This window comes from Mizuhopecten yessoensis, unplaced genomic scaffold (assembly GCF_002113885.1).
Source record: "Mizuhopecten yessoensis strain PY_sf001 unplaced genomic scaffold, ASM211388v2 scaffold10891, whole genome shotgun sequence".
Classification (NCBI taxonomy): domain Eukaryota; kingdom Metazoa; phylum Mollusca; class Bivalvia; order Pectinida; family Pectinidae; genus Mizuhopecten; species Mizuhopecten yessoensis.
In genome coordinates, this window is record NW_018408773.1 from 245726 (window position 1) to 259195 (window position 13470).

The following is a 13470-nucleotide window of genomic DNA, read 5'->3' on the forward strand; positions in this document are numbered from 1 at the left end:
AGCTGTACTGTATAACCTCCCCTTGTAATACACTGTTGACTTAATTTTGTCTGGTGGTTGTCAGCATTAACCTGTACTGTATTACCTCCTCTTGTTATACACTGTTGACTTAATTGTGTCTGGTGGTTGTCAGCATTAACCTGTACTGTATTACCTCCCCTTGTTATACACTGTTGACTTAATTGTGTCTGGTGGTTGTCAGCATTAACCTGTACTGTATTACCTCCCCTTGTTATACACTGTTGACTTAATTGTGTCTGGTGGTTGTCAGCATTAACCTGTACTGTATTACCTCCCCTTGTTATACACTGTTGACTTAATTGTGTCTGGTGGTTGTCAGCATTAACCTGTACTGTATTACCTCCCCTTGTTATACACTGTTGACTTAATTGTGTCTGGTGGTTGTCAGCATTAACCTGTACTGTATTACCTCCCCTTGTTATACACTGTTGACTTAATTGTGTCTGGTGGTTGTCAGCATTAACCTGTACTGTATTACCTCCCCTTGTTATACACTGTTGACTTAATTGTGTCTGGTGGTTGTCAGCATTAACCTGTACTGTATTACCTCCCCTTGTTATACACTGTTGACTTAATTGTGTCTGGTGGTTGTCAGCATTAACCTGTACTGTATTACCTCCCCTTGTTATACACTGTTGACTTAATTGTGTCTGGTGGTTGTCAGCATTAACCTGTACTGTATTACCTCCCCTTGTTATACACTGTTGACTTAATTGTGTCTGGTGGTTGTCAGCATTAACCTGTACTGTATTACCTCCCCTTGTTATACACTGTTGACTTAATTGTGTCTGGTGGTTGTCAGCATTAACCTGTACTGTATTACCTCCCCTTGTTATACACTGTTGACTTAATTGTGTCTGGTGGTTGTCAGCATTAACCTGTACTGTATTACCTCCCCATGTTATATACTGTTGACTTAATTGTGTCTGGTGGTTGTCAGCATTAACCTGCACTGTATTACCTCCCCATGTTATACACTGTTGACTTAATTATGTCTGGTGGTTGTCAACATTAAGCTGTACTGTATAACCTCCCCTTTCAATGACACTTATGGGTATATTTAAGGCGGGCTCTCACTCTTACGTCGACTAACATAGTCGTTCCATTTTGGCTTTAAATTCTTTTGGAATTTTACCCCAATCTCTTAAATAGATTATTACTTCACTTTATCTGTAGCCAGTTTTCTCATGGTAAATCTAACAGATATGTTCTCTGGGGTGGCTATGAGTCTAGTCGCTTCTCTGGATTCCTCCAGAGTCTAGTGACTTTTCTTGCCTTCTTCGGATTCTAGCGTTTCCATTTCATAGTCTTTTATAGCTTCTCCATGGATATTAGGAGGCTAGTCGCTTCTCTGGAGTATTTCAGAGTCTTGCTGCTTCTCTTGTTTTCTTTGGAGTCTAGCTCACGTACTTTATCAAGTTTCACTGTGACTTCGCAGAGTCTAGCTTCCTTTAAAATCTTTTGAAAAGAATTTGTTACTATTAGTAGGTTTGTTATAGAGTGAGTAGCCCCTGATAGGCCAAATGTTTGCAGTAGGTTTTAGTACTTGTTCTTTGCTTGCACATACATATCTGTGTCTTTCATTGTGTGAAGTTATGTATAAAAGGCCTGTTAACTGAGATTTTCCTCACCTCATTTGATATTTTTTTCCAATTCTAATGGTTAACAATTTATTGTAATTTGAGGGAAAGCAAGCTTTGAAATTTGTTATATATACTGTAAATGTAAGTTCAACTGTGTTATATTTAATTATGTGAGGGTACATCCCATGGCATTTTAATTATAAAAATGTCCATGTTGGATTCTGGTTCATGTTTACTGACACATACAAATTTGTAGTACTACTATTTATGGTTTGTAACCTGAAAATTAAAAGTGTTAAATGAACAGGGAATGTTAATTACATGTCATTAAGAAAGTTGTTCTCCTCACCCGAACATTTTGATAGAGCTGCAATGATGCATTAACATGACAATACGATACCTATCACGATATTGTGGTCACAATACATAGAGTAACTGTAAAGGAAAGCAAAAAGATATGTTGCAAATTTTTAATGGCAATAATACAGCTGGAAATAGATTTGTTCCAAATTGGCATGACTTTTTTTTGATGTTCATGCAAAGCTGGATTATTTGCCATGTTGGAACGAAAATGAGCAGACTTAAATCCAGAAAATATGTAGGTGTGTATTGCGACCTCTCGAAACATATTGTGTATCGTACTGTATTCAGAATACCACGATATATTGTTTCAGCCCTACATGTGGACTCCGATGATTTTCTAACCTGAATTCCTTGATTTCTTCACCTAAACTCTGTGATTCCTGCACCTTCTTCACCTGTATCCATTTGATTCCTGAGATTTCCTTGAATGATTCCTGTGAACTCCATGTTTTTATCACCTTAACCGTGTGATTCCTATACGATTTCTTCATTTACCTGTTGACTCCTGTGATTCCCTCACCATAACCCATTATATGATTCATTTCTGTTACTTTCCACTCAATAGCTAGACCGAGAACATTATAATTAAGTCCTGTTTCAAAGTTATTTTAATCACAAATCTGTTGAATTTTCTTCTTTGCATGCACTTTTCATAATATTAAACACGATTACTGTCTATTTTTAACAGTGCAGTGGTCACACAACGCTATAATTCCAATGAATTATTCAGATTTCTGTATGATAATACTTAAATTCATTACATGTAAATGTTGTAAGTCTTTGCTCAGGGACAGTTTGCAATTTGGTTACAGGAAATTTCATTGGGGGATGTCGGGGCACAGCTGAACGTTTGGTTGTGGGCAACTCTGGTGAATTAATTATGCTAATTCAAACACTGTCACTTTGTGAATAACGAATCTTGAGAGTTATCAGCTACAGTGTCACATGTTAATGAATATTGTTACACCAGTGTAATAGTGAATCATGTCTTGTTATGAATGAAAACAGTTCACTAGCTGTGTATCATTTGTTTATTAATTCCATTGATTTTGTATGTTTTCCATACTTAAGTATTACCATGTGCACTGATTTGATCTTTTCATGATTCATATCAAATGAATATACATGTATGTGTTGGGAAGAATCCTCTGATCAATATAATGGAAGGCAGATTTGAGATAGATATTTGAAAGATATGTTTTGAATTGAACTGTTTTTGTTTTTTGAATTTCTGACCTAGTGAACAAAAATGTCATTATGTTACTGTTTACACATTGGTACACCAAGTGAACCAGAAATGTCATGATGTTACTGTTTACACATTGGTACACCAAGTGAACCATAATGTCATGATGTTACTGTTTACACATTGGTACACCAAGTGAACCAGAAATGTCATGATGTTACTATTTACACATTGGTACACCAAGTGAACCAGAAATCTCAAGATGTTACTGTTTACACATTGGTACACCAAGTGAACCGGAAATATCAAGATGTTACTGTTTACACAATGGTACACCAAGTGAACCGGAAATATCATGATGTTACTGTTTACACATTGGTACACCAAGTGAACCGGAAATATCATGATGATACTGTTTACACATTGGTACACCAAGTGAACCAGAAATGTCATGATCATAATGTCCTTTGTCAAGATCGGTACACCAAGTGAACCGGAAATATCATGATGATACTGTTTACACATTGGTACACCAAGTGAACCATAATGTCATGATGTTTCTGTTTACACATTGGTACACCAAGTGAACCGTAAATATCATGATGTTACTGATTACACATTGGTACACCAAGTGAACCATAATGTCATGATGTTTCTGTTTACACATTGGTACACCAAGTTAACCGGAAATATCATGATGTTACTGTTTACACATAGGTACACCAAGTGAACTGGAAATATCATGATGTTACTTTTTACACATTGGTACACCAAGTGAACCGGAAATCTCATGATGTTACTGTTTACACATTGGTACACCAATTGCAAGTGAATCGGAAATATCATGATGTTACTGTTTACACATTTGTACACCAAGTGAACTGGAAATATCATGATGTTACTTTTTACACATTGGTACACCAAGTGAACCGGAAATCTCATGATGTTACTGTTTACACATTGGTACACCAAGTGAACCGGATATATCATGATGTTACTGTTTACACATTGGTAAACCAAGTGAACCGGAAATATCATGATGTTACTGATTACACATTGGTACCCCAAGTGAACCATAATGTCATGATGTTACTGTTTACGCATTGGTACACCAAGTGAACTGGAAATATCATGATTTTACTGTTTACACATTGGTACACCAAGTGAACCGTTTAAGGAATGATTTTTATTTTTTCAACATTTATGAGGTCATAACAACAATGGGTTTATGGACATATTGAATGAATCGCGTTAGCGATTCATGTAAAATATGTCCAAAAACCCATTGTTGTTATGACCTCATAAATGTTGAAAAAATAAATATCATTCCTTATATTTACATTGACGAATCCTTTCAGTGGATCGATATAACAACGAATAAAACAAATAAACAGGGTTTGTTCCTGCTTATACACGGGTGCAACGCAGTGGCGAGAACAGTGTTTTTTCGCGGGGAAATGTGACACTATCGTGAGAGATCTTAGCAACCATCAACAACAATAACACAACAAAATGTAGTTCCATATTCAATGTTTATTTGTAGCACAGGACACGTGAATACGTGAATATTTCACCAAGCACAGTTCAATAATATTTTAAGATGTAAGAATTAAGCATCTAGGTCGGTCGTTCCGAGTGAGTAATTTTTGTAGTGTATTACTACGCAGTGTGATCAGGTTACTATCAGTTCCCACGTGCTGAGATTCCATGAACACCTCGGCTGTGTTATGCATTTATGAATGTAATTTTTGTCAATGGGTCTAAGCATACAGAATGTAAATACAATGTCATGATGTTAATGTTTACACATTGGTACACCAAGTGAACTGTAAATATCATGATGTTACTGTTTACACATTGGTACACCAAGTGAACAGGAAATATCATGATGTTACTGTTTACGCATTGGTACACCAAGTGAACCGGAAATATCATGATGTTACTGTTTACACAATGGTACACCAAGTGAACTGGAAATATCATAATGTTACTGTTTACACATAGGTACACCAAGTGAACCTGAAATATCATGATGTTACTATTTACACATTGGTCCACCAAGTGAACTGGAAATATCATGATGTTACTGTTTACACATTGGTACACCAAGTGAACCAGAAATGTCATGATCATAATGTCCTTTGTCAAGATCGTTACACCAAGTGAACTAGAAGTGTCATGATGTTTAAATCTTAATACTGGTACAAAATGTACCCACCCAAGTGAACCAGAAATGTCATATATGTACATGCATGTTACTGTTCATTGGTTCAGCAAATGAACAGAAAATTGTTTGACAATGAAAACTAAGTCTCAGTACACATAGCCACATACCAGACCATCCAGAACAAGAATGCTCCCAGGGACATATTGCAAGGACATCAATAAAAGATAAGCTTTGTATCTGTATGAAAGTCTTGTTTGTTAAAACCAGACTTGTTTAAAATCACCAGACTGAAACAAGACAAGGGAGAATTTTATACCATTAATATTCCACTTGTACTTAGCTATTGACATAATAAAGTATTGTGTAGGTTTTAGATCGAACAGTAGACAATTAAGGATATTAGTAAAAAGTAAGGAGGAGGCCTAAAGGACAGAGCAGGGTGGGGAGGAGCAGTTTTTGTGTCATGGATTTTTTTTTCATTTGCTAATTGAATTCAAAAATAATCACATATCACTCTATGAATCAGTAATTCTGATCTGTATGTGTTGTTTGTCTAATTCCTAAAATGGCCTAAAGGTTAAAAGTACAAATCCTCCACAGCACTACAAAATGTCCTTAAGAATTATTGAAAGCTTGAATTGACTAATTGCACTCCCAGTCCAGCAAAAAAAACAGAGGGCTACGTGTATTACGCCTGAACATCCAATATAAAAACACGACAATTTAGTAAGGATTCCTGCACCACTGCCAATAGTTGTTATTATGTATTGGAAACTTTTTTCTGTTATAAATAAAACTTTAATAATCATCTTTGAAAAGAAAAAACATATCTTGCAGAACATTTTTGAAAAAATGATCAAGATGAATTTAACAAAACAAAAATGTTCACCATGAGTTTAAATTTTAAGAGGCAACAGACCAAGACCATGATTCAAACCCTGGACCTCCCATCATTGTACTGTCGCTGATGCTATATATATACCTGGTCATGGGCATACGTAGTACCCCTGGCCCATCTGTGCTCAGTTATATACATACGAAAACTAAAGGGAGATTACTTTATGTATGAAAAAAATCCAGACAACTTCTCAATTGCTTTTCATTCAATGAGACGGGGATCCTACCTGAACATATTGATACACTAACACACTAAGGATTATTTATTACAACAGACATGACATTGACACACATTGAACAATATTTTACTGCAGAATCCTACTTGACACTTGGACACAGGCTATTGTACACTATTTCATCATTGCCTCTCCCTGCAGGGCCTGCACTACTGACAATTTGACACAGGCTATTGTACACTATTTCATCATTGCCTCTCCCTGCAGGGCCTGCACTACTGACAATTTGGCATACTCATGATACTGTACCTTTGAACATGGTATGACACATATACTTTGGTTCACATGCACAACACATTTATTTACAGGCCACACAGGTATCGCACACATACCTGGGTTCACTGATGTCACACATGTACCTGTACAAACGAGTGTGACAGCTGGGGCTGGAAACTTGGGACCATTGTCACTAGCAGGTGATCACTGTGGGGTGATGTTAAAGGTTTACTGACTGTAGAGTGTCGATCCGTACAGTTCTAATAAATTGGTGTTTTACACTTTTGCTGGAGGATCAAGTTTGATCGGAAATGTCCCAGACCTACCTACTTGTATCTGTGCATGGCTTAATGCCGTAAGCTATAAGCTTTAGTTCGAGTAGGGGGGGATATTGATGTTTCACCTGTGTTATCATGAAAATGAAATAGCTCGAAGGCTTTAGTGATATAAAATACAAACATAGTCAAATTCAGTCTGGTGTTTGGTTTAAATTCAATAAATAGCTAGTTTATGCCCCTCTTCTCAATTTAATCCCACCAATTAAAACAGAGAAACCATGTAAATGGATGGTCAAAAGACCTTTTTTCCACCAGTTGACCAATGAGTACCTGTACATTCTTTTTGTATAATGTGGTTTCCCCCTGGAGATATTTGTTGAAGGAGAAAGATTTAGTGGTTTAGCATGTGGCATCTCCAGGACTCAAGAATGTGTCGACTTTATTGATCTTACTTATTATTACCTATGCTTGGCTATGCTTGGCTGAATACATGGAAACCTTAAGGAGTGGGAGACAAATATTTCATCTGTTAGAAACTCAAGTTTTTATACAGCAGTATCCTGTTTACAAATTTTAAAGTTTCCAAATGTGGTCGCAATTTTAATGTTCCCCTCGAAGGATGGAAATGTCTCTTCTTGTCAAAGTAATTCACTGTAGGTAAACATTTGATGTCCTGATGAAATTTCCTCTTTTCTTCAGCCACAAATCATATAAAATTGTACATCAACAGAACGACAAACATATTTACTTTACCCCTATTTTTGGTAGCTACATACTGCCCACCTGTTCCCTCCTCATGTATGACACTGCTGATACAGACAGGAAGTCAAGCTGTTCCCTCCCTACAACACTGCTGCTATCCCTGAAACTCTGGATCACTTGGTCTTAGCCAGGTCCATTAACAAGTAGTGTATACTACTAAAGACATGTCTGGGGGCTATAGGACTCCAGTGATTCATAATTTGTAGTAGCTACACATACCATAGGAGTGCAGAGGTCAAGGTCAGGGTTGTACAGATGTGAACTCTCCATGTGGGAGGAAGATATAACAGTTTGAGGCGGACATGTGTTGTGATGTAGGACCCAAGTATGTGACCACAAACTATGTAAGGCGTTTACAGGATAAAACAGTTTGTTTGGAGTGCTAGAAGTGAAAAGTCAAAAGCAGAGAGAAGAATTCAGGCTCAGCATTCAGTATACTAATCTGTGATGTTGTTTATTTGTGTTCATTTTTTGTGTCCTGGATATTGTACGTGTGATGACCAACACAAATGACCTGAGTCGTTAATTCCTCTTGATCTGCTATTAACATCATCCAAACACCTGACCGCTGAAGGACTACAATACTAAACGTGTGATACATATGTGTTACTTATCTTACCCATAGCCATGTGGGGCCTGACAACATGTTGATACATTCCTTTTTTGTGAACCAGCGAATGGAATTTGAATGTCGTATTAGACTTAATTTCAAGTAGCAGATGTTTGATGAAATAATAAGTCTCATATTTGATTGGAGACTTGCCTTGTGAAATTCACCTGTGAAATAACTATATATGTTCATGATGGAGGTCTATGACTATGCGAGGACAACATTTTGGAGCGAGTGGTTCTGGTTTGGGGGGTCGGGACATTCATGGGCCGACTTCGTAAATAAAGACGATGGGATACACCATCCCCAGTACAGTGACATACAATGGGCCCTCTACTTAGGCCTGGTCATATTTATGATAAGGAAGGTCGCTGAGAGGTAAATATGACAGTACATCATAATTAAATTAACATGTAGTTGTTATTACCCCACCATCACTGAGTGATGAGGGCAATCACTTTGTCAGTGCATCCCTCCCTGTGTGTGTCCATGCATCTGTATGTTTAAGAAAGGTTGAAAATATCTCATAAACCCCTCCCTGATGATATCAAAATAGTGATGATTACAAATTTTGCATATCTACTATAGCAAGTTCAGTCTGAAGTGTAATCTAGGAGCCTGGTCAACGACTCCTTAGTTCTACGTAAATACTTTTATGGACTTTGTCAGGGGATTGTACAGAGTAAAGTTTAGATCGGTCACACAGCAAGTAAAGGGATGAATCAAATTATTACATCTTCGAGATCGGAGTACATCAGTATGACACATACCATTGACCCTTTGGCTTTACATACCTTGTACTCTGTGCAAAGACCAAGTATTTCCAATAAAAGGCCTTTGGATTAGAGTAACGGAAGAATTTTAATATTTTGTCAACTTTTAAGTCATATTGAGAGACCAGGGTATGAGTTGAGTCCCCTCTTGTACACACACTTACAATAGTGACTATTCATGAGCACACGTACATGTAAGTGTCTACATTGTGTGTCATCTGGCTGATAAGTGATAAGCTTCAATTTCTCGTCATACAGACATGACAGTACATACGTGTTACCCATTGTTACCTATTGATATTGTCACCTAAGGCCGTAGGTGTGAAGTGATATAACCTGAACATATTCATCGTATTTGTCTCGGGAGTGATGATGCCTGAAGCCCCTTTTGAACCCATACTTAATGTACGGGGTGTGATCTCATTTCATAAATACAGGATTTTATGCTTGAGTTTCTATTTCATATGACATTCATAAAACGAGTCTTAAGAATTTTTTATGTCCTTACATAACCTTAACTTGTTGATGGGACATTAAACAAGATGAGGTTAACTTAGAATTTTCAATTTTGATTTTATCAAGATTCTCGTGAGCTACTTCAAACAATCGTGACAATTTATTTAAAATCTGATATAAAACGGAAATGATTGCAAGATTCTCAAACCGAGATCACTTGTAAGTATTTGTAATAACAGCTTTTTCTCAGACTGACTTGAAATCTACATTTTGACCAAGCCTTTATCTTTTGTTATGTCAAAATGCAAAAAACAGAAAGCCCTATTTTTATAAATAACAGTATACTTTATTTATGTAGCACCCTGTATAATTTACAAAATTGTGTATATATACTCGTCTATATAAGAAGCTGTACAGTTTGTCATATACACTGTAATAGTGTACAGCAATCAGTCGTACAGGTAGAAAAGTACCAATATTTTCAAAATAAATGTATGTAAAGGAAAGTATTTTTGTATCTGGTTGGGGTTAAATTGACTGGAAAGTAACTCTGAGATAACGAAAACAAGACAAAAATCTTTTGCTTGATTAAACACCCCAGGAAATGTAAAGAGATTAAGTGTGAAGTCAGTGTTTGTATTATTTTGGTTGACACAGCTCAGCCAGATTTTTAGGATAAATGTGAATATTTAGACCTTGTAATTATATGTTGGCAGGGAAATTTTAATTATACAGTACAGGATATGTTTTAAGTGGAAGCTGTGACTGGTACACATATTAGCCCTGCTTAGATATAATAAACCCTCCTCCATTGGGACGGTTATCGTGTAAAAATGTGGTCATTTAAGGAAATTCATCTAGACATGCTATAACATATAAGTACACCTAACCTGTACGTATACCCTCTAATGTATTTTAATGAAGTACCATACTTGGTATTACGCTGACATCCTTATAGGATGGATATAGAATCTGGTGATTATAGGGAATTTGAAAATGTCTGGACATTGAGACATTGTACAGTTCATTAGATTATATTAATAGAAATTATTCAATATAGCAAGATGAGTCTTCGAGGTCATATAGGGATCTACCCATATGTTCATTCGTTAGTTCGTACACGTACATGTACGTGTATAAATAGAATCTGATAGAATTTCTGATTTCACCACAGTACAGACTTCACCACTGTACAGACTTCACCACAGTACAGACTTCATTTCTTGTTGGATCGCCACGAAACTTCACGCACCTTTTCACAAACATCACCTCTTGTATGAATTTCGTTTCAACCTTCTGTAATCCAAAAAGTAGGTCACTTGTACTATAAATAGAACTTGATAGAGTTTCTGATGTCACCATCGTACAGACTTCATTTCTTGGGTGATCGCCACAAACCTTCACGCACATATGCTCACAAGCATCACTACTTGTAAGTACTAGTACAGTTTCGACCTTCTGCAATCAAAAAGTAGGTCAACGTTACTGTAACTACAAATTTGAATGAATTTATATAAATATACCTGTATTCTGGTTTGCACACTAATAAAAGGTAAGCAATTCTACTCAAATTATTAACATTTCTATTTTTGCTATTAGATAGATTTGAACTTTTGATACACATTTATCTTAGACTCTTGTTTTCGCTTTACACTTTGCATTTCTTATGACATTGAAGTGGAGGGTATTCATATTATCTATGATGCCTTGTTTAGATACGATAACTTTATGACTTTTGTTAAGCATACCCTTACTTAAACAAGTTTTACGAAGGGGTGAAGTAAGCAATATTGGTTAACGCTGCATATGGCCCTTGACATTAAGTGAGGTTAAAATTAAAACTATATGGATCATTCCATCCAAGATCAAACCATCGTTCTAAAGAAGATTCTAAAGGTGTTGAAAATGGCTAATTTAATTTAGAGGTCATAATCATGCACCATGCTCAAAGACTGTGATTATTTAAAATTCATGTGTAAGATTAGTAAAGGTTTGAAATATCGGTAGTTCTGGAAGCTGAACAATCATGGACTCCGGCCGGTGATCAGAAATAAGCAGCACTTGTATAGCTGTTCCTGATTAAACTCGTCCTTTACAGACCACTTGGCCACAGCTATTCTACGACCCAAGTGTTGAGCTTAAATCTGGAGGAGGATGTAAAATGTGATTACTTTAAACACATTTATATGAGTACATTTATATTTAAGTGCTCAAGGGAAGATCAGGTATATCGGTACATGTGCACTGAGTTTTTTCCTTGTTCAATTATACATGGAAAATATGTATTTTTTAAGTTACCACATATCAAGTTAGCGTATATTAAGAGACAGACTAAAAGATGCTGAAATACTTACATTTACAGTACTTGAACCTTGTTTATCACTGAATAGGGAGAGTTTAACTCATTCACCCCTGAAATTCCATAATGAACTATTCCAACCTTTTGATTGGAAGAGTTCAAATATGTCTTTAGGGGTGAAAGAGTTCAAGTAAGGGAGGGCAATAATCAATACATTTAATGTCATCAATTTTAAAAACAAATCAAGGATAAGAAGAAGGACTAAAAAAGAATGAATTGAAATGGACATAGTTTTAAAAAGAATCTGTCTGAAAATGTTGAAGAATTATTTGCATGTACACAACAAGATTCTGTAAGAAGTGAAGGGTTGTTGATACTGCTGCCATTGATCATGTTGTTCCCCTAAATTATATATATACACATTACGTATATGTTTCCAGCAAATGTTTAGGGGACAGATTTGACTTTTCAAGATATAATTATGCCAATATAATAGGTAAAATTTAAGATTAATGATATATATTTCTATCTAAGGTAAACGTGTATACTGAATTGTGCTGTACTTTTCTCATTCATGTGTAGCACTGTTTAACTATTCACCGGGCCGCTGGTATAATGGAGCGGACATGTTAGGATGTAAAATACTGGTTTATTGATTTATGAACCTCACTTGATGATGAGCTCAAACATTGTTCATTGTCCTCATCCCCAGAAGAAATGTATACCACTGTCCATACATTGGTCTGCAGTCAGGAAACCCCAGGGTAACTCCTAGAACCTACTCACTTTTTACAGCTGTTTCACTAGTGTTTTATACGGCTTCAATGTGGCTGTGTTGGTTGTTCTATATGGCTTTGTCACAAGTAGTTATGTTATGGCTTTGGCATGGCTAATGATTCCTGTAATCCAACTATTGAGCAGTTCCTAGCCATGAGTCCTATGAAAAGATCAGTTGTTATAATATTTCAAATTTCTGAATTATTTGAATAAGTTAACAAGTAGAGTAAATCCTTGATATTATACAACGTGTTTATTCCATTTAAGCATTGAACTGCTCTCAGTTGGCATTCATAGGTAATATGAATGCCAACTGGACAAAGGCAAATTCACCATGTTGGATTTGCCTTTGTCCAGTTGGAATTCATATTGCCTATGAATGACAATTGAAAGCAGTTCAATACTTGATTATTGAATAATAATAATAATAATGATGACGTCAACAATCGGTCCATGCATGGCATTCATACCCTATATGAATGCCAACTGAATTTGGTAGTGTTATTTAGTGGCAATGCTATTCGATGGTAAATATTCAATGACATCTTTTTGCAGAGAATCATGCACATGGTCTTAAATTTTTAGGTCACCTGAGACAAAGTCTCAGGTGACCTATTACGATCGCCTTTTGTCCGTCGTCGTCCGTCGTCCGTCGTCCGTCCGTAAACAATTTACATTTTCGACTTCCTCTCCAAAACCCCTGAACCAATTTCAATGAAATTTTGCAGGGACCTTCCATGGACAAAGGTCAACAAAAATAGTTGCCGGTTTAGTCCTAAGCCCCCAGGGGCCTGAGGGGCGGGGCCAAAAAGGGTCAAATTGACTAAAATTTCAAAAATCTTCTTC

At 36.3% G+C, this 13470-nt stretch overlaps 1 protein-coding gene across 4 annotated transcripts in view; it reads left to right on the forward strand.

Annotated features, from left to right (window-relative positions):
• Positions 1–13470, forward strand: part of LOC110463365 (ceramide synthase 2-like) — an 85125-nt gene that overhangs the window by 15828 nt on the left and 55827 nt on the right. Inside the window, exon 1 of one of the 4 annotated variants that reach the window (XM_021517894.1) lies at positions 7759–8697. The exons of the other annotated variants lie outside the window; for them this stretch is intronic. Coding sequence (XP_021373569.1) covers positions 8504–8697 — 194 coding nt within the window. The 5' untranslated portion in view covers positions 7759–8503. Of the gene's footprint in view, positions 1–7758; positions 8698–13470 lie in introns of those variants that run through there. 4 annotated transcript variants of the gene reach the window in all.